Below are 25,867 nucleotides of genomic sequence, written 5' to 3'. Positions count from 1 at the left end.
CGGAGCACTATATATCAAGTTGTAGAGTCCAGAACTGTCGATTGCTAAGTGGCTATTAGAACAATTGTTTTTATAAACTAAAGTATAATTATAATTGAAGGAGGTTAAGGATTATCTAAGTAGTGTTAACAACAGTTGATTATGAATGAAAATTTCATATATCGGTCATTAATTTTTAAGAAATTAAAATAAGAATTTGAAATTAAAATAAGTATTTGAAATTAAAATAAGAATTTGAAATAAAAATAAGAATTTGAAATAAAAATAAGAATTTGAAATAAAAATAAAAATTTGAAATTACAATAAGAATTTGAAATTAAACTAAGAATTTGAAATTAAAATAAGAATTTGAAATTACAATAAGAATTTGAAATTAAAATAAGAATTTGAAATTAAAATAAGAATTTGAAATTAAAATAAGAATTTGAAATTAAAATAAGAATTTGAAATTAAAATAAGAATTTGAAATTAAAATAAGAATTTGAAATTAAAATAAGAATTTGAAATTAAAATAAGAATTTGAAATTAAAATAAGAAATTGAAATTAAAATAAGAAATTGAAATTAAAATAAGAATTTGAAATTAAAATAAGAATTTGAAATTAAAATAAGAATTTGAAATTAAAATAAGAATTTGAAATTAAAATAAGAATTTGAAATTAAAATAAGAATTCGAAATTAAAATAAGAATTCGAAATTAAAATAAGAATTCGAAATTAAAATAAGAAATTGAAATTAAAATAAGAATTTGAAATTAAAATAAGAATTTGAAATTAAAATAAGAATTTGAAATTAAAATAAGAATTTGAAATTAAAATAAGAATTTGAAATTAAAATAAGAATTTGAAATTAAAATAAGAATTTGAAATTAAAATAAGAATTTGAAATTAAAATAAGAATTTGAAATTAAAATAAGAATTTGAAATTAAAATAAGAATTTGAAATTAAAATAAGAATTTGAAATTAAAATAAGAATTTGAAATTAAAATAAGAATTTGAAATTAAAATAAGAATTTGAAATTAAAATAAGAATTTGAAATTAAAATAAGAATTTGAAATTAAAATAAGAATTTGAAATTAAAATAAGAATTTGAAATTGAAATATAATATTAGTATTAAGACGTTTGAAATAGCATTTATAAGCAAAGTGACCAAAAAGTAAAGGAAACAACATCATTACTCTTTTCCTACTTAGCACCGGCTTTGGCGAAACCGAAATTTATTGTGACGCTTTTCAAAGCTAAAATGTGTGTCATCGGAAACAAGGTAGATCACCTTGTGTTTAAGCAGTCCGTTTGGCCCAATCAGTCGGTTGAAGATGTGCTTTCCAGTATGAGCGTCCACTGCACCCAGAGGATCGTCCAGAAGGTAAATGTCTCTGTCCAAATAAACAGCTCTGGCCAAACTGACCCGTTGCTTCTGACCGCCGCTCAAGTTTATGCCCTTAGAGGAAAATATGGAAATAACCTTCAATCGCTATCAATAATTACTGCAACCGACATTTCCATTGATATCAAATTTTCAGAGCTCCTTCGTCAAGAAAATTGGATCTATTCTTTAGTCTTTGGTGTAATTTCGAAGCTTCTTTATTATTATTTTCAATATTCGTTTAAAAACGTTCAAAATATTATCTACTATTTTCATTTATTCTTCTTTAATATATATTCTTCGGAAGTCTGTCCAAAGATTAACACTATTTCCATTAAGACTCTTTCGGGCGTTTGACAGTTTAAAAATAATTTCTTCAAATAGAGTTAAGCTTATGTATTTTCGCTTACTTTATTGCTTTTCAAATCGCTTTAATCGAGATAATAATTGAACAGTTAAAATCAAACGTCCATCGACCAAAATAATAACTTTAGTCGTGCCTCTAGTACGTCGGTATAGTTCAACTCAATTTATTTTGTTATTTAGTTGGTTAGATGTTATGGGGATTTGTTTATTTTAGAATATTAAAAATAAAAATAATAATTATAAGAAGCTAGGGTAATACCTAAGGCACCACCTTAGTTCTAGAAGTATAGTTTTAGATAGATATTTAAGCTGTATTATTACATGTTGTATGTTAATGCTTTTTTGGCAAATTTCTAAATTTATTACGAGTCATTTGTCATACCGATCAAAGATATAGTTATACATTTAAGAAATTAAAATAAAACTATTTGTTTAAGTAGTTAATACTCCGGAGACTGATCTCCTCACAATGAATAGCCTTAATTGTTACAAAAAAATCTTCTGCACTCGAAAATCGAAATATGTTTCAGCATCATTAATGTAATATTGTGTTAATATTTCTTAAAACCAAACATTTATTAATATTGACACTTTTTCAAGCTACTAAAAAACTTTTGAAAGTTTGATATTAAATGTTTATGTAACACCTTACGTATAATTTAAGTTGGTCTCTCAATGATTCAGTAGTAGGTTATTATTTGGCAAAAAAATTCTATAGCTTGTTTAACATAGGAGGCGCTCATATAAATTTTGCTACAGGTGAAAAATCCGCCAAGGCAGCCCTGGGTGCGTTTTATATTTGTGATCAATAATTGCGTGTTTATATGGCACAACTCGCAAACAAATCTGGATTGGGAAGAATAATACAAACAAGGTCCGCACTAAATGCCCGGACTTCCCACGTAGAAGTCTAAAAGAAGCTTATTTCGCTGCAGTTTGATGAATAAATAAGCGAGCTATTCTACCTGAAATGTATGGTTACTTTTGTTTGAACTACATTTTCGTTAAACAAAAATATATTTTTTTAAATCAGTAGAAAAAGTATTTCGTCGCAACAGTGGTGTATTCGTGCGGATTTCTTTTTATCACAGACGGCGTAAAACCATGTAAACACCTTTATTTGATCTTATGTTGGGAATTTCCCTTCACATTGGCATTTAAGTTTAACCAAAACAACACTGATAAAAAATGGTAATTTCATCAGTAGCACACCCACAAATTAGATACCTGAGTTTTGTAAGGCTTGGATTAAAAAGTGAAACAATCAATGTGATTCCCGAGGTTATAATGGGGACCCTCTCACCTGTTCCCCTCTGGTTTCGCTAGTTTTTTCGTAAATGTTTGCTAGCCTTTAGTCACACCCTTGGTTGATAAAACTAGCGACAGCACTGACCACGGACGTTTTTAACACTGTCACAGATATCCGCTTGCCAGTGGTGTAGTCGGGCCAGGGCGTCGCCCCGCCTTGGTTTTTCCATTTTGCCAGGGCGCGCCCTGCCTCTTTTTTTCAACTGGCCAGGGCGCGCCTTGCTTCTATTTCGTAAATCATTTTTCTGTAATAAAGGGCGTGTTATTTTATTACAAATTTTGCCGGCAGTTAAATACCATAATAATTTCAAATAGTAACCTAGGTACGGCCAGATTCAATCACGCTAAAAATCGAAGTTGGACGTACATTTATAGCAGCCGGTACAGCCAACTTCGAAAACGCGGAAATCGAAGTTCGCTGTACCCAGGTAGCACCCCGGTTCTTTTTTGTGTAGGACTACACCACTACCGCTTGCAAAAATTCGTTTATACAATATCAATTACCTTCTCTCCAATTTCTGTCTCATCATAGGCTGGAAAGATGTCAATGTCCTCGTCCAAAGCGCATGCTTCTATGATCCTTTCGTACTTGGCTCTGTCCATTGCTTGATAGAAGATGACGTTGTTCTTGAGGGTTGTGTTTTGGATCCAAGCTTGTTGAGGAACGTAAGCCAACAAGCCCTAGTTCAAATAAACACATCATGAACATTAATGAAGTAAAATTGATTGATAGCTACAACATAGTTTTTTGGAATAACATCATTTCTTACTTTAAAAATAACGATTCAGAAATTACGCAACGATATATTTTAAACACTTAGGAAATAGGAGTAATCAATCGAGGTCCTTTATTGTATGCCCATAATTGTTCTACGTAGAACAGTTTTTCCAAAGGTTTTTTTAAACATTAGGGGCTCGTCATTAAGCCCATAAATGGTTTAATCTCGTTCCTTGATGGGTTCATTTCCTATTCCTTAAACGGTTCTCTCTAGTCCATAAAAGAACCATATATCCAAAGATTGAAACGCCCCGTCAATGGAAAGATAAAAGCAAATCTTATTTTGTCCATCTTAATTATATTAAAGTTCTTTCAAATAGTAAAACGAAATTAATCTAATGTTAAAAGTATTAAATTTCTTAGAAATATAATCCAATCATTGATAAAAACCTCCTCTTAAAAAGGTATTTAAATATTGCATCATAATAATTATAATATTAAGGCATGAACTTAGGCTCAAGTCAGCTGGTGACCTTCCACGTCTTAATTAAAATCGATTATAATGCCTTAAAAGTTCAATAGCTTTAGGGCCTCATGTAAGTAATTATTAATTAATTCTCAACCTCAAATGACCATCGGTTTTCCCTTTCTTCCACCCAAGCACAAATATTGCCACCGCCTACAATGGCTCAAAAAAACAAAGGAATGAAGTCAAAAAGTAGTGGGACCTTCACCAATTTTCCATCTGCTGACAGCGATCAAATAGAGACATTTTTAAATTCGCGGCTCCCCGACCCGCTTCCAGTAACCCTAACAATGAACACAAACGCCACTCCTCGTGTTTATAGAGTCACGACCATGTCAATCTCTCCACTGTTGCCTAATGTACAGTAACAATCATTACGGATCAAAATACGAAATAATAACCATGGTTCATTATAGACAAAGGGTTTGCATTCTGATTTTAAACCCCTCCGGTTGCTTTCCATTTTATGTCACCCCATCGCAGTGGCGTAGCTAGAAATTCGTCAAGGGTGGGGTGGTCGAAGTATGTGGATGTAAAGAGCGGTCGAGAAGGGGTTGGCAATTTAGGTCAGTCAAAGGTTGGCCCAAGGGGGGAGGTCTACACCCTTGCCCAACCCTGCTCTGATTTGATACACACTATGTTTCTAACCAAGCCTCGAAAATTATTGTCATCGAATAAGGGTCATAGGCAAGTTTAGTCTTAAAGGTTGTAACACCTTCAATGACATTTTCATATAAGCCTTATTTGATGGATCCAACAAAGAAATTTAATATTTCGTATTTATAAATCAACCTGAACTATAACTTCTCCGTCTAATTTGTCCATTTCACCCAGAATGGCCGAAACCAACGAAGACTTTCCGGACGCAACTTTGCCAACGACTGCCACCAGCGCTCCTTTGGGGATTTCCAAGTTAATATTCCTCAAGACGGGCTCGAGGTTTTTATCCCACGAAAAGACACCATTCACAACTTCAACAACTAGAAACACAAGATTACAATGTATTTGGTTATTAATTTTTTATTTTAATTTTACGAGCTCACGTACCTCCATTTATGTCATTTCCATTGTGTATCCTCTCTTTTTGAACGTATGGCGTCAGCTCTTCACCGCCGAGAACTTTATTGATTCGACCCAAAGAAACATACACCTTCGAAAGCATTTCAGAGTTATTTTTGTAAAATGATTTTCTGTTAAAAAGAAATATTCACCATTGTTAGACCATTTATGACTTCTGGAAAAAACGATAAAGGGAAACTGATGATAGCGAAGAGACGCATGGAAACAAACACGGTTATTGGAGTAAACAGCTCCGATTCTTCCGAATAAGCAAATGCGGCGAAACATAGGAACGAAACCTGTTTGTAAAATGTCACGAAACCTTAAGAGTTTAATAAAACAAAAAAGAAAACTATATTAATCGCTTGAGAAATAGAAAGCGTGAAAAGGATTTTTTAAATGAATAATAACATACATTTGCCGATAATAATTAATTTAGACCTAAGTACTGTTGATATAAAATGTCGCCTTATAAAGAACCTTATACTGTTATAAGGAGCTATTGGCTGGCGTGGCATGGAGGGCTAGCCACTGTCCTCCTACGCATTGTAAAAAATGTATTAAAATGTGCTTCATGAAGATAACTTGTCCAATGGTGGTTCCTGGGGTATAACCCTAGCCACGTTTTATTTTTTATTATTGAAAACATGACTTTCAGCGATTTTTAGGAGACTCATAATATTTAATTGCCGATTTAAAACCCCACGGTCAATTGTGGGTAGAGATCGGCGTTTCAATAATAAATTATCCAATTATGAATTTTTATTAATAACCGAAAATTATCCCAAAAATATCAGAAAAAAATTCATTATTTTTGCATGTTAAATCGTTATTTATTAGAATAAAATGTTCATAAATAAACAGTTAACCAAAATGTTTATGATGAATCGAAATTTTGCGGGTAAATTTATATGTTCTGCCAATCTCTAACTGGAAGATATTCCGCTGGAAGTTTACAGACGGATGTGGTACCAACATGATGGCGCACCACCCCACGTACATAGATGTGTAGTGGAGCATCTTAACAACGAGTTCCCTCATCGTTGGGTTCGCAGGAACGGTCACGCTCGACGGCCTGCGAGGTCTCCAGACCTAACTCAGATGGACTTTTTCTTGGGAGGTTTCATCAAAGCACAAGTTTACGTGACGCCCGTTGAGAACATCGAAGATTTACGTCACCGAATCATTGCAGCATTCGAACTTGACACTCCTGGTAGGATCAGACGCTCGTTTTAAAACATGCTTCATCGTGCCCAAACACGTATCGCGTCAAACGGAGGTATCATAGAACCCAACTTGTAAAATTCTTATGTTTATTCGAATAAAATGTTCTATTAAATCTTTTAGACATTTCATTCATTTACGTACAAAAATGCGAAGGCTATTGGCCCCAATGGAAAGCTTGTTTTTGTTCTTTCATCAGCTCATATCTTCGTGAAAAAGTTTTCTTTTCGACAGCACCCTAAAACTTTATAATTGAAACGTTAATTCTAGCAACTACCGGTGAAAAAATAATTTTTACAAAAAACCCGAAATTATTTTAGATTTTTCTGAAATTTTGGATTTACAGCCACCCCACATTAGAAATAATACCTTGAAAATTTCGCAACTCTATCTCTTGCAGTTTTTGAAAAACAAATGCCCGGTCAGAGCATTTCAAAACACCCTGTATAGTGCGAACATCGTTGCTTTAACAACGACCTTTCACATAATAGTACAATTTGTCAAAAACCACCGTAATAGATAAATCGCGTTGTCGTTAAGACCAACAATTAATAAATAAATATGTAATGTCAAAAATAATTGTCTAAAATAGTCAATGTTAATACATTTTTCGTTTACGTATGTCCATCAAATCCTCAGAGAATATATGGATAACTTATCAATTTTGCGCTGATTTATGTAATTGGTAAATCCGTCGATTAGAGATGGAGCTTGAACGAACGTCTTAATAAAAAAATTATGTTTTCCAAAATTATTTTATGTTTACAGTCACCCGTTTGAAAAGCAGCTTGAAACGCTCTTAAAAAATCAAAATAGGTGACCTTTATCATATTTTATGTTACTTGAACAATTTTCAAGGAAATAACAAACCTACAAAAACTAAGAAATAATTCTTTTTAAAATCCGCACTTTCTAAAAAAACGACCTTTCGAACCATAGATAAGGTAGTGCGTTGATTTAAATAAAGCAGAATGCGATTTAAATCAGCGTGGGAAAACACCGGCTTTTTAAAAAATTAAAAAACCAGTACGCTTAAATCCGCGTGCAACCGGTGGCTTAAACCAATTACAACCACTAATACAAAAAATACTCAAATTGCTTATATCTAACCCTCATTACTTCGAAAATACCCCAATTGCCAGGTTTCAAAATTACGTTCTTGCGCGTGACAGTGCCTATACATTGCGAGGTACAGCAGGCTTATTTACCTGCTTTTATGCCCTAACAAGGAGGCGTATTTTCACGCGCAAAAAGATATTTTAAGATCCCCCAATTGCTTCTATTAAGGTGTCTTAAATAGACTGGTTGACCGACTCCGTCTGAAAAACCCCATGTAAAAAAAGGGTGAGCTTTCCTGCAATAGCCCGGGTATTGAGATCCGAGCCATCACGTGATTTACTTTTGAAATATATACAAGAAGTTATATGCTGTAAATCAAAACAACAAGAACAAGATTTAGTAAACCCATTTAAAACCGAATATTTCGTAACATCACAAAGCTGAGAAACCTCAACCGAACTTCCAAAGGTTGATTTAAAAATAGACAAAGAACTTAACCATACATGCAGGGCTAAAAGTTCACCTAAAAAAGCACAAAAAGAGGAAATAAAAGTTTAATTTTGAAGTTTATAAATTTTAATTTAAATATCTTATATGTTTCAGAATTTTTAAAAGACCCACACAGTTGTCGCTTTCAGCTTAGATTTTATAACATGAAAAGTAATATCTTACTCAAAAATAAAATTATTAAAAAACTCAGCAATAATATAAAATAATTACAAGCAGACAAAGTTAAGTTCGACGAAAATTTCAAAAGATGGAATCGCTACCAGAGAAACCAAAATTAGTTATCAGTGAAGCTGTTTCTAATAGTGGCGTGAAGTCTGCAACTGGTTTTAGATACTCAACTGATTGGATTTTAGATTGTCTACTAACTAAAATGAAATCTTCATCATTATATAACTTTTTGCGAACCAATAACTATCTCCCTCTACCATCTGTGTCAGCTCTCAATTACAAAATAAAAAAATCTAGAGGCCAATTTTGGTTTTGATGATAACATTTTTGAAACTTTATCCCACAAACTTTCAACATTAGAAGGGAATGAAAGAAGAGGAATGCTGTTATTTGATGAAATGCAAACGAGTCAACACATGAATTTCAGACCACATGAATGCAAGATTATAGGCAAAGCGGATTACGGTGAAGTAACATATGAAAAGCATGAAAATATTAATGGAAACCACGCTCTGTTTTTTTATTTCAACCATTTCAAACTCTTGGTGCCTTTTGTACAATCAATGCTGCACCAGCTGCAGTTTTGAGTCAACTCATCCTCCAGGCAATTTTCAAACTACATAAAGCAGGAGTAATTGTTTATGGTGTGGTATAGCTGATGGAGCTGCAAGTAACTGATCAGCATTGAAGACTTTAGAATTGTCTACAGTAAATAGTGAAATTAAGAATAGCTTCTCTCATCCTTGCAATGAAAACAGGACTATTTTTTTCTTCTGTGATCTACCCCATGCGTTTAAATGTGAAAGGAATAACCTCTTAGCTAGTGAAGTTTTCATTGTAAGTTAAAATAACAAATTCCCATAGAGACAGTTACGACATCTGTTAATCATGGATGACACTATAATTGGCGCGTATTTCAAAAATTTTCACTTCAATATCAATGTTGTTTTTTAGACTCACGAAGGGATTGTTAGTATGGCTCACTATCGCCAACTTCTAGATGCAGACAGCAACATGGCAAACTCCCTACTTGTGGTTCTTAAGCTCACCGCTGGTCATATTAATCCAAATGCGTTTCAGAAGATGTCTGTCAGATTAGCAGTTCGGGTAGTTTTAATATGTTTTTGTTGGTATTCCAAAGATTTATATGAATATTATTTTCAGCTTTTCAGTAAGTCTACTGCAGATGGAATGAACTTTTATCAAAACCAAAAAGGACCAGGATTAGAAGATCCCACGCGTACCATCGCTTTCACTCGTCGCATAAACCATTTATTTGACTTGTTAAATTCCAAACTTCCTAAACAAGCAATATGAAATAACGCCAATGTGAAAATAAAACTGGAGGTATCTAATGCAATACATTATGTTCTTATTAGCCTGCAGTCTAAATTTATAAAATTCCAGAATTTGTTTGAAAATTGGGAGTCTTACCGAAATAACCTATCGAAGAACAAGAAAAAGTATTTCTTAAGTAAACAGACTTGCGAAAGTTCAAAGATTATTATTCAAAGCACAATTGATTTGACTAAAAAAACTACATTCGGAAGGGTTTAAATATGTATTTACAGCAAAAATTAACCAGGATCCTTTAGAAGTAAAAAAAATTCAATTAAGTATGGAAGTAAACTAATACAAACACCTTCCTATTTCAGCGGTTTTTTGGAATGGTTAGGCAATTGTTAGGAGGTGATGACCATCCCACCTCAACCAGTTCTTGTATATCTATAGGCTACTCTCAGTGCGATCTTTAGTGAAACTGCCAAAACGAGCAAATGTAGACTTCAGTGAAACATAAATTTTCTCAGACCTAATTAACTTGAAACCAAATTCAGGGAGTAAAAAATCATTGGAAACATAAGTGGTATTACTCAAAGTACCCAAGACGCGCTGCTCTCGAGGACGTGTTCTCCCACTTTTCGTGACGTCAGCACGTGAGGTGGTTCAGGGGGCCGTTGCGAGCGCGAAAAATCCCCGAGAGAAAGGAAGAAAGAAAAATTTGAATTTTAATTCTACTAGTGTGCCAAACGGGAGTTAATGGGTCGGATAAATCTTATCGGGTTAGGCCGTTTCTCTTGTATAGGAGATTTTGGGGGAAAGAATATTTAAAACAATCCCCCTCTCCGCGAATCGAGCCGAGCCTCGGGAATCGAGAGGAAACTCGAGAGACATTCGTTTTTTTTTCTTCGGTTTTCTAGTAACCGAGCACTAAGGCGTAAGACTACCGCGGCAATGGTGAGCATTCATTTTAGTAGCAGGTAGAGGTAGTACTATTTTAGAGTGAGAGAGTTTGGCACACGGTCAGGCATGGCCCCCATAGAACCCGTTCGAACTTGGGTACTTAGTTATAGTAATACCACTTATGTTGGAAATGATAGAAGACAAACTGACTGAACTGATGGAAAGCAACATATTTGAAGAAGAAGCCTGGCCTGATATGTTCTTAGAAGAAAATGAAAGAATTTGCTAGTTCCGGTGAATGTTTGCAATATTATTTATGAGGATATATAACATATAAAATTTTATTTCTACTAGTGTGCCAAACGGGAGTTAATGGGGCGGATGAATCTTATCGGGTTAGGCCGTTTCTCTTGTATAGGAGATTTTGGGGGAAAGAATATTTAAAACAATCCCCCTCTCCGCGAATCGAGCCGAGCCTCGGGAATCGAGAGGAAACTCGAGAGACATTCGTTTTTTTTTCTTCGGTTTTCTAGTAACCGAGCACTAAGGCGTAAGACTACCGCGGCAATGGTGAGCATTCATTTTAGTAGCAGGTAGAGGTAGTACTATTTTAGAGTGAGAGAGTTTGGCACACGGTCAGGCATGGCCCTCATAGAACCCGTTCGAACTTGGGTACTTAGTTATAGTAATACCACTTATGTTGGAAATGATAGAAGACAAACTGACTGAACTGATGGAAAGCAACATATTTGAAGAAGAAGCCTGGCCTGATATGTTCTTAGAAGAAAATGAAAGAATTTGCTAGTTCCGGTGAATGTTTGCAATATTATTTATGAGGATATATAACATATAAAATTTTATTTCTACTAGTGTGCCAAACGGGAGTTAATGGGGCGGATGAATCTTATCGGGTTAGGCCGTTTCTCTTGTATAGGAGATTTTGGGGGAAAGAATATTTAAAACAATCCCCCTCTCCGCGAATCGAGCCGAGCCTCGGGAATCGAGAGGAAACTCGAGAGACATTCGTTTTTTTTTCTTCGGTTTTCTAGTAACCGAGCACTAAGGCGTAAGACTACCGCGGCAATGGTGAGCATTCATTTTAGTAGCAGGTAGAGGTAGTACTATTTTAGAGTGAGAGAGTTTGGCACACGGTCAGGCATGGCCCCCATAGAACCCGTTCGAACTTGGGTACTTAGTTATAGTAATACCACTTATGTTGGAAATGATAGAAGACAAACTGACTGAACTGATGGAAAGCAACATATTTGAAGAAGAAGCCTGGCCTGATATGTTCTTAGAAGAAAATGAAAGAATTTGCTAGTTCCGGTGAATGTTTGCAATATTATTTATGAGGATATATAACATATAAAATGAAAAAGTTCACGAAATGTAGCCCATGCTTGGACTCTCTAAAAGACATCTCTGGAAATTTTATGCCCGAAGCTGCTTTGGTGAAAATGAAATCGCATGGCGGTTTAGGATGTCCATCTCACTCTCTTTATCGACTTATTTATTTAATTGAACAGTCAGTTAAGAAAATTAGTGTGGACATAAAAGAGGATGCTTTTCAAACAATTATTAATAATGTATTTGAATCGCCTGAACTCCCAAAACATTTAGTAGGATGTAAAAATCATTATTTAGATGTAACCGCAAGGGCCCTCAACTTATATGTAGTGACCAGAATTCATTTCATATGTAGAAACATGAATCGCAGCCTACCAAGTAGAAACAAGAAGCAAATCCTTGCCAAACAATCTAAACTCACGTAAAATGCCCTTAAACAATGAAATTTATGCTATATTATTTATTAGTATATATTTGTAAATAAACCGTCTTCTCTAATATAAAATAGAATATATTAATTATTCTATAAATATAAATTATCAGATCAAGCAAAAAATAGCTACTATACCTTTTAATTTTTGTAATTATTTAAAAAGTTGTAATTTTCGGCATAAAATAAACGAAAGTAGTTGCGTATATTTAAATGTATTTTCCTAATCTATAATTTGAAGTTTAATTAGTAAAATGATTAGAAAATAATTTAAAAATGTGTTAAAACCGAGCCGAAAGTGAATGTTTCGGGAAAACTACTGTAAAAATTGTAGGCCTAATAAAATCGCTCGGGCGCTTTTTCCAAAAATCTTCAGGGTAACAGACGCGAGCGTCATCTACTAGCATTTGAAACCCGTATCTTAAATGCTCAACGCTAAAACGGTGAAGTCGGTCAACCAGTCTATTTAAGAAACCTTGCTTTTATCTAGCTCTCATTCTTACGACAAAAAGTGAAGGTTAAGTTTCAGTTTTGTTTTGGAATAAAAATGCAGAATATTTTATTCTGCATTTTTTATTTGAAATAAATTTTAAAACTTTCAATATTTCTAATTCATTTTTCCATATTTTTTTAACCATGTATTTTTTCGGTGGTTAAATCAAGTTTAAACCAGGCTGGTATAATGCAGTCTGGCTGGTTCTTGCCAACCCTGATTTTAATTTATAAATATTAAACCAGATTAAAATTTAATTACCAAAGCTGGTGTGATATAAAAGGTGGATGTGTATATTGCTTGAAGAAAGTTAATTTTCCTTAAATATATTATTTCTTGACCCCTCAGTGATTGAACTTGTTGCTGAAATGATTTTTCCCAGGCGTACAGTTTTAAGATTCGAATCCCACTCAAGACTTCGTTCATTAATTGAATACGTTTATCTGCACAAGCCATTATCTTTTGCTAGAAAATGAATTTAAAATAATACGATTATACAAATTTAAGGAAAGTGTAAATCTGTTACAGTTATTGAATATTTAAATCAATTTATATATTAAAAATCGACATTAAAAAACTTTTCTTAATGGAAACCGTTCGATTTTTCGACGAATAGACATTCCAAGCGAAAACAGACTAGCGAACAAAACAAATGTTAATACATTTATCTAGCCTAGAGCTTCTAAGCAAGAAGGCCTATAGTGGCCGAAGAAACGCGTAAAGTTGGGGTGGCGAAGTGGTCAGCACTTTTTCATCGCAGCAAGAGTAACCGGGTACGACCCTAGCTCTTGGCACTAAGTGCTTCTTCTCCTGCGTAGAGTTAACTAGTACACTCCTAACTAGTTTAAGTGATTTTTCCGCGTGCTTTACGGTTTCCGCTTCTATAAAACTTGGTGAGACTAATGGTATATAGTATGCATGAAGGGCTATCTACCACTCTCTTACGCAGTTTAACCCTGCCACCGGATTTAATGGAATTAAATTCGCTAGATGACTTCGTGGTGCCTTGGCTTTTTATTATTATCTTAAGTAATAAGTTTTATTTACAAGTTGGTGATTTGTTTTATATCTTTATGATTAATGCCTAGCTAATTTTCAGGTATCATTTATGACGTTATTGTTGATTTTTCAATTTATAGAAGTGTTATTCTTTTTTAAAACCTTTGACCCTACCTGCAGTTGCTTCTTCCATTTTGCGATCAGTAAATTGAAAGGCAGCGTAAGCGTCACGAAAGCGAGTGCCACTAAAGCCGACACTCCAAGTAGATTCCACAAAAACACAGTTGCGATTATGATGGTTAAAGGTGCCGTCACTAAGAAATAAGCGGATAAAACAAATATCCGGAAACTTTGCGAGTCGACTGCCATACAGTTCAGAAGTTCTCCGGTGTTAATATTCCGCCTCCCAGTGCTTGAGAGCTTCAAAGCCTGCAAGGAATCATTTCTATTTAATAAACTTTAATTTAGTTTTATTAAAGAACACACTGCTAACGCATTCACAAGTTTTATATCGTATTTTTGAAACTAACTCGTGGCTTGCAAATACTGGTTATCCATTTTCTATGCTTACACCTACACTTATATCCGAAATGTAAGAATATAGTTGGCAACAAGAAAAACTCAATGGAATTGTGTACTACAAATCAATTTCCAGTGTTTCAATGTTATGGTTTTTTAAATGAATGTTACGCGCGAAGTAAAACTTCGAGGGGGAGGAATGGATGGTATGAAGCTCAAGAGTAGAAATAGTGTCATCTGGCTGGAGCTTCAAGAACTAGTTAGCTGTGGTAAAGGCTAGCAGGCTTGCTCATTATTTCCAACTTGGCGGAAATGCTACCGCCATCTATTTGAGTTTTAATACAAAACACGAAGGAGCGCAAACCAGAAAGGGTACGCACCGTCCACCCTAGCCCAGCCTTCTATGTGGTCTATCTCGATCGCAGTACTCATTAAATCTTTAGCAATGGAAAGTATACGAACTAGCACACTTTTGGTAATTATGTTACTTTTGGTATGCGAATAAAACTAGGCTAAAAATGTTCGACATTTGGTCTATTTTAGGTTATTTGATAATAACTTAACTTTGACTATCTTTGTAAATTACAAGGTTGACGAGAGCCGAGTTTGCCGACCTTGTGAATATATGGCAAACACATACGGACCTACATAATGTATACACAACACAAATTGTCTAAATGGTGGGTTTCCGTAAACTGTTCCTTTATGCTGTTGAACATTTATTCGCTAATATTTAAACGCTTTTGTTAAAACATTAGTAATAATTACGTAGATTATAATATTTAGCCGGTTAATAACATAATTTCGTTATGCTTTATCACTCATGCTAAATTTTTTTTTAAAGATTTAGTCAACCGAAAGGCTTTTTTACTGTTTTCAGGCCAATGCAAATTCAAAGTATTTTTCCCGATGGATGCGGGGATAGTCTTCTTGTTTTAGAAAGCGCTCAAGAGAGAGATACGAGTGTTTAGGAAACTGATGAAGACACGGAATGGTACTGATATAGTTTAATTTGCGTAAAGCCTAACCATTTAGCCTAAGTGGATGAAACAATTACACTAACTAAGCTCCTCTGAACGCCATTTGTAAGGGGAATAAATTTGAATTTCGTTATTTGACTTTTTTGAGAATCAGCGAGGCCATTTAGACTTTGTTTCTTACTTTTAAATGAAGGGTGCTTTTTAAATAACGAAATAAAAAGCTCTTTTGAAAATTAATTGTTGTGTATCAAAATTTAAGGTAATTAAGGTGAATTTAACGTGGATATGCACCTTATGTAAGGGTTAACTCAGGGAAATAGTGTAGCAAACCAAAGATTGCACCGAGTATAGTTTAGTATATCACATTGACAGACGTTTGAGAGAACACGGACAAATTCAATCAGGACAAACTCGTTAGAACACCTTGTGGAACAGGTACTTACACCATTTTTTTACTAGTTTTTGTTTAAAACATGTTATTCAATATGATTCATCTAACCTTTTAGTTAAGTAAATTACTTTTTTAAAGTGGATTTAAACAATAATTATTTTAGGGTCTTTCCCTTGTCAGGAACGATCCTGAAACAAGAACAAGGTGAGCTAGGAAACGATTTAGAGTAAATCACGGTATGGTTTAGTGAAATCAGCATGGTCATCAATTTCACGCATTTTATCTTCAAAAGGTTGAAGCTCTGAGCGACGCACACTATCCTATTAGGCTAGTCGACTTTTTTCAGTGGTTTGTTGACAAATTAAATCGTAAAAATCAGTTCTCGAGTATTCTGTTAACAGCCGATTAAGCCAATTATTCCCGTGATGATATACTCAACGTGCACATCACTCACCAGTGGAGTTATAAAACCCCCACGGGACTAGTGTTAGATATCATCAAGTGCAGTTTAGCCTAAATGTTTGGTGTGGTATTGTTTGTGACTATTTAGTTGGTCCTTTTTTCCTTTCGCCTAAGTTAAATGGTCAGGCAATGTTAACAATTTCTTCGCGATAATTAACCAGAGCTACTCGAAGACGTGTCGTTAGAAATAAGAAGGTGGGTGTGGTTTCTGCACGATGGAACTTCACCCCATTCTTTAAAAACTTTATCTAAGTGTGATGAAATCCATTGTAGGACTTATAACACTTAATACTCAAGTTTGTTAATGACATCAGATATGGTCATCGTCGTTTCACCATTGAAAAACAAATATCAACTTAATGGAAGCAATTATATGCATTCTCAAGAACCATTTTACGTATTCAACACGTAGCATTCCGTGTCTATAACAGTAAAAGTACCATGCCGTTTCCTTAACACTCGTATTTCGCTCTAGTTTTCTTTCCAAAATAAGAAGCACTATACCAGCATCCATCGTGGAAATTACTTTTAATTGGCATTCACCGCGTAGAAGTTGCTTATTTAAAAACATTCTCACCATGTTTGACATTGTTGATTAAACTCGAATCTTTAAATAATGGAAGTTGTCATAAATAAAATCATTGTTGGATTTAACACACGTCTGCTATTTCAATAATGAGTTTTTGTCATTTGATATTGTGTTTGTCGCTTTTCCGTTAAAAAAAATGAAAATATATGGAAAAATTGGGGTTCAAGGTCAAATATCGAACCACGCATTACTGGCTTTTTCTTTTTTTTTGGGGCCCGGTTTTTGTTGATCTATTTTAGGACCGATAGAACATGCCCTAAAATTTAGGTTATGCTTATCCTTAACACCCTGTATAGGTCCAATATCTTTAAGTCCGAGGTAAAGTAAGCCTCTGTTTTCGTCACAATTAGTTTCTATAACGGTGTTACAATGGACGTGTGTTTTATTTGCGAGAGACGTAGAGAAGATTAAATTTTGCACAACGAGTGTTAAAAAGAAGGAAACACAGTTTTTTAAAAGCTGGTTTATCAAATACAACATCTTGAAAGTATAACAGGTCAAAACTTCTGTCGGCTTAAATACATCTACTAAAACGTTATTGCGGTGCTATAAACGAAAAATCATTTGGCCGATGACGCAAATAATCTAACAACAGGAAAAACTTAAATATCGTCATTAAACTTAAAAACCAATAATAAAAAAATAAAGTTTGGTCGGAACAGTTGAAATCAAGTAAACAATTCTGTTAAAATCATATCTGGAAGGGGGGGGACGTTGCTGTACGGAAAATAATTTGAAAATAAGATTGAAGAAATATTTTGGTATTAGCATTGTAACAACGTGAAGCCGTCCATTCATTACAAATCTTCACGAGACGTCGGTAGTTTTTATTAAATCATTATTTTTTCAATTTCCCAGAATAGTTTTAGCGAACTACGTAATTAACTAGTTTTATCAAAAAGGCACCAGGATAAAAAGAGGCGTAGTCTCTTTTTTACCTTTTAAAAATTGAACGGAGTGCAAATGGGTTTTGCTTGGGTGCTCAAGCCGTAAACATAAACAATACCAAATCATATCTCTACCACCTTTAGCACCCCATCTACAACCATTTTTCCACATTTTCATGCTAGAGTTGTCGGACAACGGTGAAAATTATAAAGCAGTATTTCAAATACCAAAATGCAATAACAATCTTGATAGCAATTTGTTAAATTAAATACACAATCGGAATAACTAGGATTTCTAGAAAGTATAACCAAATCGTTTACTTCGAGTATATCCCCTTTTAAAGCTGTATGGCCATTCCATATAATTTATTACCATGAACGATTAAGGAGCTCCGTTTTAGGCTCATTCAAGAAAGTATTTATTTTTAGTTAAAGATAATAACTATTTTGAGAAAATTTGCGCGCGTCATAGTCTCATTGCCTACGGCAAAAGTGGAGAGAAGTGGAACCGCCATCGTCTCGATCTTTAATCATGTCGGAAGACTTCAGTAACAACGAGATACAGGGCTGGTTTGGTTTTAAGCGGGAAGGAGCTTTCCTGTTCGAGCATCAAGCATAAGGGGACGGAGTTGGGATCAACGCTAAAAATCGTCCCAAATTAACCAATAGTTATTCTTCCTAACAATAAATACATACATTCTATATTCACCAACGGTCAATTGACTAATTTATGAAATCTCCTTTTCGAACACCTCGAGGTCGCTATGAAATATTTTGAATTGTTTCTAATCTAAATATTTCCACGTGAATATACCAAGCAAATGATATTCTGCGGGCCATTTATGCTTTTGAATTAGATTTGTGTCACATCCTAATAATACTGCCGCTTTAAGAATTTTTCTTACTCTTTCAGTTTCCACTGCCTCGTGTCAGAAGTTTAAATAGGATACAACCCTTATTAAAGATCAACTACAAGGCAATTACTCTTTACCAATTTTAACATATTATTGATTAAATTTAATATCGGTAAAATGTGAGTTTTTATGTTACACTCAAAGAATTTTCTTTTATGGAAATATTAAAAGTGTAATTAAATTAGTCAAACAACGTTTTTGCATAATAAATAAACATGAATGGACTGGTGTATTTTAAGTTTGTTATGGCGTATTTGGAATTATGTTCCCCTCGACCAGCGAATTCAGTAAAAACAGGACGCCCAAAATCAAACTTGGCACAAAACCCATGAAAAACTAGTTCCGTAACTAATTTACTAATTACAGTTTTGATGTTTCTGGCGTTTGTATTGAAGTGAGTATGTCATTGATTTCAGAATTTAAATTATTATTTTTCGAATTTTATTCGTAGTTTGCTTATCTTTATACCTGTTGCAAAAAGTTTGTATTTTTGGTAAGAATTTGAAGTTTCATCTGGAAAAACTCTTCCTAAATTTGCAGTGTGGCATAAGTGTGATCATGCAAAATTTTTGTAAAATAATTTATGGTTTATAAGACAGCTTTTTATAATTTTCTTGATGTAAACTAACTAATAGAGGAAAGGTTAGGCTTAAGCTAGCTATATAAGCATCTGGGTACTTAAGTTTAAAAAGATATTATTTTAGAGCTTCGAAAAAATAAAGCTTTATTGGGACACCATATTTAACCTCTGTTGTAATTTCTTTGCGATTCGTCAAGGATTTCACGTGATCACATTTAATCCACCCCTATCACACTTGCCCCGCATTTTGGGAGTAGGTGTGATCAGTAACAAAGTTAAATTATATAATTATTATTTAATAAACTATTTATTTGATATTAAATTTGATTGCGTAGTTGTGTAGGATAAAGTAGCCATATTAGTAGTAGTAAACTAAAACTTAGCACTTTTATTTCCAAGATGGCCGCCAAGATGGCCACCAAAACAACCCCCCACCCCCCCCCCCCAAAATATTTTCCAAAAATTTTTGTCCTTGGAAAAATCGAAAAACATATTTTCAATCTCAAATTTCACCTTGAAGATAATCTTTGACCTCGACGCCTGACACCTGTACACAACCACTAAGCCTCGGTCTATCAAATCAACAAGTTTGGTCACGATCGGACAAGGTCGAACCGAGATATCGGCGGTAATGTGTGACCCCACCAAATACTTATGTTAATTTACTTTTGGTGTCATTTTTTCGTTTTTTTCGTTTTTTCGCCGTTTAAAATGCTAATTAGTTATTTGCGAGATGGGGAAACGAATTCGCGACCTTCGCTTTATACCCTTGGCGGTTTTGGCCCCACCCAAAATACTTTAAACAGCTAATAAACGTGTCTAAACTTGCAATAATAACTATTTCTATAAATAATAATTGTTTTTACATTTAAAAGTCAAAGGATATGTGTAAGCGTAAGACGTCTCAAAAATCGAGCTCTTTAAAGGTTAAAAAAATGAAGTTATTTATGGGGAAACCAGAAATTAAATGCAAATCGCCTACCGAGAATCCTTGTTATTATAATGAGCCATGTCGCAAACACGCTTTTAATTTCTTTGATAATTTAAACTTTAATGTTAAATGCTGGATTTGTCAAGAACAATGTCTTGACAAGACAATTTTTAAACAACACTTAATGGATCACTTATCGAGTAGTTATAAAAATCAAATTCGTATTGATGTTTGCGATTGTCTTCATTCAAAGAAACCAGAATATACAACCAAAGAAGAAATATTAGACGATCAAATTATTGATTATTTGAACGAGTTTAACGTAAAACATCAAGAATGGTTAAATGAGTTTGTTAATGGTACTGGAACTCCAAAGAAAATTCAACGTAAAAAAAAGACAACTGGTATTAAGTCCGAAGAAACTTTAAATTCAACAATAAAATCAAATGTTGTATTTCCACCAGACTTTGTCATGCCATCTGATGAGCAGATGGAAGCAATTATTTTTTTTCAAGAATATTGTAAAAATAATCAAATTTTAACTCTTAATCAAGTTGAAACACCCATTGAGGTTTTGGAAAATCTTGAACAAACTTGTCAAATGATTGAAAATATGTGAATAAATATGTTTTCTAATATATTGTGATTATTTTTCCTACGTAAAAAAATAGATATTTTAACTCTTTCATGTTAAGGTTTAGCGTGGTAGATCGGTAGCGTTGCAGGACGTTATTCAAACAGTCTCAAGTTCAAATCCCAATTCTTTCGATCTATCACGCTAAATCTTTTATTAGTATAAAACGAGATGTCGCCCAACTGAAACTGTCATTATAAAGATGACAAGTTTCGTAGTATTTCTACCTTCGAACGCATCACCCGATATTTACCCGGAAAATACACCTTCTAGTTTTAAAGTTCAATTAGCAAAACCTTTAAATTTTAATAATGAAAAATGGTCTTGCGCATTAGCAGAAATAATTCTTCCTGAAACTTATTCGAATATAACAAATGAGTATTCGCATTTCCAAGTAGGGCACGTGTCAGATGTTATTTCACCCGAAGAAAATCAATGGGATTATATTAAAATTGAAATTCCACCAAAACGTTACGAGGGTGATCTAGATCGAAATAAGAATAATATTCCAACATCTCTTCAAAATAATATACTCAACGAGTTTGCTAAAACTATTGAGGCCAATCAATCACTTAAAGGAAAAATACATATGAATACGGTAAAAGTTGACGAAAACGAAGACAGTTCAAAATTAAAAATACAGTTACAAAAAGATGTGCAAGTAAGAATACCTCAAGCATCGCCCCTAGCATCTGTTCTGGAATTTCGAGAAAATGATTTTGTCGACAGTGATTATCTGTCTAATTATCCTCTCTCGAATCACGCTAAAACTATTTCTTTAACTTACGCAACAAATTTTATCGAAGTACGAATTAAAAAGGCGTTAGTTGTGAATAAATATCAACAAAAATATTTACCACGACAAATTCCCGTGGAAGAAATACAATCACAACCCAGGAGAAAAAAACAGAAAATTAACAAGAAACCGAAACTAAAACCAGAAGTGAAACAAGAGGAAAAACCAAAACTTGAACCAAAAACAAATTTAGAAGAAAAGCCAAATTTTAAACTAGAAGAAAATATAAACAACATTTTACCAACAGAACCTTTAATTCTAAATATTAATGAAGACGTCAACCAACCAGAAGTTTTAAATCCTTCCGAAGAAAATATTCTACCAAGTTCTCTCCCAATACCCATTAATCCACCATCTCAGCCTGTTATTAAACAAATACAATGGAATAATTACGCGATTGTTTTTGAAGCGGGCAGATATGAGGGAGAAAGACAATATAATAATGAAATTCAACCGTTCACATTACACTTAATTATACGTGATTTATTAGAACGATGTAAACCAAGACAGTTTGATGGATTAAAAACCGCGATATCTTCCGATGATGAAGATAATTTATATTTTAATTTAGAAATACCGGTAGGAATGGAAATTAAATTTCAAAATCCATTAGCAGATCTTTTTAAAATTCCAACAGACACTTATTTTACGGGTATTCAAAAATTTGGACCGTTAAATAATTTAAATAATATTACTTTTAATTCGCGTACTAATTTTATCGACATACGTATTGAGACAACAAAAATACCGCAATTTGAGCAGGAAGATTGGGCTTTCTATTCCGTATCAATTATCCAACCTTTTTTATTTGAAGGTCAGAGAGATGATTTTGGAAATATTATCCCATTATCTTTGCATAGGCAATTAAAAAACGAGATTCAACAGGCGACTAACTTCCCCCCTTTAAATCGGTACGAAATTAGTTACGCAATAGAAGAAATAAATCGAGGTCATTACTTGAGAATTTCATTTCCTAGAGATCTACAAATTGCCTTCACTGGGAGATTAGCAAATATTTTTAATATAAACGCGCCAGAATTTCAAAATGGTGTAATTAGCAGTAAAAATCCTTTAAAAGTGTATGAGGAAAAATTTATGTCAGATGAAGAATCGCTTATAGAATTTAGGTACAATAAAAATATTCCAATCGAACACCCTAACTGGGAAAATGACAGTTATACGTTTGAACGAAACTATTACGAGTCTGATAAAGATTTAGGCGGGAATTTTATACCGTTATCTCTTCATTTCAAAATTTTGAATGAACTTCAAAAATATTTTGATTCTCATATCTCACTTAAGGCGGGTTTTTTTATTTTCAAAGAAAATGGAAATTATTATTTTCAAATTGAATTAATGAGTGGGTTGGAAATTAAAATATTCGGTCCTCTAGCAGACCTCTTACAAATTGAGTACAAAGTAGATTATATATCCTCAGTTTATAAAAGCAAAGCATTAGACCCTCTTCAAATTAGATTAGAATTAGATAATACGGCTAATTTTATAATTTTTCGAAACGATTTAAACAGAGTTGAGAATAGTCGACGACAAAAACGTGATATTGATTTCCACAATTACGAACATGGTAAAAATAATAAACTAAATATTGTAGACAAATTCCATTGTCGAATTCCAACTGGGGTGTACCACACTATTGATGATATTTTATTAGCAATGAAACAATCATTGCCACATCAGAGTTGGGCTAAATTCGAGTTTAATTTTAATTCAGATTCGACAGTTTCAGTTAAAGGTTTGGGTGGAAACAGTTTTTTAACCTTTCCAATAGATAACCCCAAACTCGGGCGAATGTTAGGATTTTCAAACAATCAAATTGAAAGGCCTCTTTTTAACGAAATAGGCATGTACCCCGCAGATCTCAACCACGGAATATCCGGAATTTATGTCTATACAAATATTATACAACCTATAATAACAGGACACACTAATACCCCCCTGCTGAGAATTATCAAATTAAACGAAAATAAAAATCGAGCACAGGTTGAAAGATTTCATTTTTTAGACCATTTTCCAGTTCTCTACGATCAAATACAGACTATAGAAATTTCTTTAAGGTCGGATTACGGTGAACTCCTGCCATATAAAACAGGCAAGACTATTATTAAATTAATATTTAAAAGACTGGATGCTTAGTCTAAAGTACACTTAAAACAAGCTCATCATGGAAAGATATTATCATCATTATGTTCAAACAGGACGCGGATATAACATCTTTCGAGGAAGTCAATATCAGACTGGGCGTGGATTTGGGTCAATTTTTAAAAGTTTAGCAAGATTCGTAACACCTCTTTTTCGACCCGTAGCTAAATCACTCGGTATTCAAGGGTTGGTTATGGGGAAAAGGATAATGGACGATGTTGTTGCTGGTCAAAATTTTAAGGAGTCGTTAAAAAAAAATAGTAAAATTGCTGGAACAAATCTTTTAAATAGTCTCGGTGATACCATATTAAATACACAGAAAGGCTCTGGAGCTCGAAGAGTAAAGAAGCGCAAATCAAAATTACGCAATAAGCAAAGAAAACGCAAGAGAACAAAAACCGATTTTCTTGACTAAAGCATTATGCCTCAATTTGAATCTATGTGTTCGGAGTTGGAGCTTTTTAACGAACCCCTGATTAATGGTAATATTGAGGGAAATAAATTTGTAGACTATTTCCCTATAGCTCCCTTGTCTAATGCTACACAGATTGATTTTTCTATCCCCGGGGGAGATTATTATATTGACATGTCAAACTTGATGCTTAAAATTCGAATTCGGGTTAAAAAAGAACAAAACGGTGTTTTAATAGATATACCTGCAGCCGAAAAAAAAGTATCATTATGCAATCTTCCATTGCATTCTATTTTTAGCCAAATAGACGTGTTTATGAATGAGACTTTAGTACAATCTAGCAACAACTGCTACCCATATTTAGCATATTTAGCAACAGTTTTAAATTTTGATAAAGGCGCCAAACAATCTTACAAAACCGCCGAGGGCTATTACGAAGACGGGTTTTGCGACCCAACGCTAGCGTTTAACGATGTTCATAAAGATAAAAAAAATAATGGAATTTTAAAAAGAAGTAAAGATATTGCTGGATCGAAACTTTGTGAATATATGGGAAGACTTCATGTAGACTCTTGTAAAATAGACAAATTTCTTTTAAACAAAGTGAATTTAAGAATTCGACTCTTGAAAAATTCCGATGAATTTATAATTATATCACAAGAAGATGTTAATATCAAATATAGATTAATTATCGAAGAAGCTGTTCTTACTGCTAAACATATTATCGTAAATCCAGATCTACAGCTGGCACATAATGCTATATTGCACAAACAGAGGGCTTTGTACGATCTAACACAAACTGTTGTTAAAACTCTGACAATTTCAGCAGGCGCGAGCGATTTCGTGAAGTCAAATATTTTTTTAGGTAAAATTCCAAATCGGGTAATAATCGGAATGGTAAACAATTCTGCTTACAACGGGTCTAGTCGAGAAAATCCCTTTCAATTTAACCATAATAATCTCTCGTTCTTACAACTTTCATTAGACGACCAGAATATACCAGAAACTGCTCTAACTCCAGATTTTAATAAAAACCTCTATACTCGGTCGTATTATTCACTATTCTCGGCAATGGATTTAATTGGAAATAACTCTGGTAATTGTATTGATTACGAAAATTATAAAAACGGTAATACATTATTCGCGTTTGATTTAACTTACGATTCCTCGGCAAACTCTAACAACCTCTCAATTCAACGAAATGGTAGTTTACGTATGGTAATGAAGTTTGCTTCCCCCTTAACTAATATTCAAAACATAATTATTATTGGAGAATACGAAAACCGATTTGTCATTAACCAAGAGCGTCAAGTTACGTATATTACGGAATAAAACCAATCAACGACGGCAAAGATTGATTAGTTGTTTCGCGAAATCGTAGTGGTAAAGATGTCTCGAACTCACAGTCTCTCACCCAAACAAGAAGTAACGGTGCTAGGATATGTAAATCCATCCATCAAAATTTACCGACTAGACACTTGCGCCGAATTTGAACTGAATTTAGAAGCCTGGCAATCTCTATTCACATTCGAAAAGGAAATAACTGATTTTTTTGAAGACCAAGTTGCTAGTTTTCACACCTGGCTTCCGCTTGAAGGTTCAAAGATAAAAATCGACTGTTTCAAGGGACAAAAGGAAAAACTCGTGGATGTACGCGCTTGTGCCAGAGGAAAAAACCATTTGTATCATCTTTTCTATTCTACAAATTATGGTTTTAATCTCAACCAAGCAGGGTGGAAAAGATTAAAACATTGTAAACATACAATTGATCAGGAGATTAATTTAATTTTGTCGGCAAAAAATATTATGCGTGACATAATTGTACATGAGCTTACGGATAAAATGTTTGAAATTACC

At 33.7% G+C, this 25,867-nt stretch overlaps 1 protein-coding gene across 1 annotated transcript in view; it reads right to left on the bottom strand.

The window, feature by feature from the left end:
- LOC149939325 (ATP-binding cassette sub-family C member 3-like) overlaps window positions 1–25,867 on the bottom strand; it is a 174,192-nt gene that overhangs the window by 26,253 nt on the left and 122,072 nt on the right. The window contains exons 10-17 of the mRNA XM_090179124.1: window positions 14,127–14,184; window positions 13,930–14,069; window positions 13,018–13,221; window positions 5,497–5,643; window positions 5,333–5,435; window positions 5,078–5,265; window positions 3,546–3,722; window positions 1,275–1,442 (exon numbers count right to left, since the gene is read on the bottom strand). Coding sequence (XP_090035250.1) covers window positions 1,275–1,442; window positions 3,546–3,722; window positions 5,078–5,265; window positions 5,333–5,435; window positions 5,497–5,643; window positions 13,018–13,221; window positions 13,930–14,069; window positions 14,127–14,184 — 1,185 coding nt within the window. The remainder of the gene's footprint in view (window positions 1–1,274; window positions 1,443–3,545; window positions 3,723–5,077; window positions 5,266–5,332; window positions 5,436–5,496; window positions 5,644–13,017; window positions 13,222–13,929; window positions 14,070–14,126; window positions 14,185–25,867) is intronic.

This window comes from Leiobunum rupestre, chromosome 6, assembly GCF_980474605.1.
Source record: "Leiobunum rupestre chromosome 6, qqLeiRupe1.1.hap1, whole genome shotgun sequence".
Taxonomy (NCBI): Eukaryota; Metazoa; Arthropoda; class Arachnida; order Opiliones; family Sclerosomatidae; genus Leiobunum; species Leiobunum rupestre.
The sequence above is the reverse complement of the archived record's forward strand: the minus strand, read 5'-3'. Positions and strand labels throughout refer to the sequence as shown.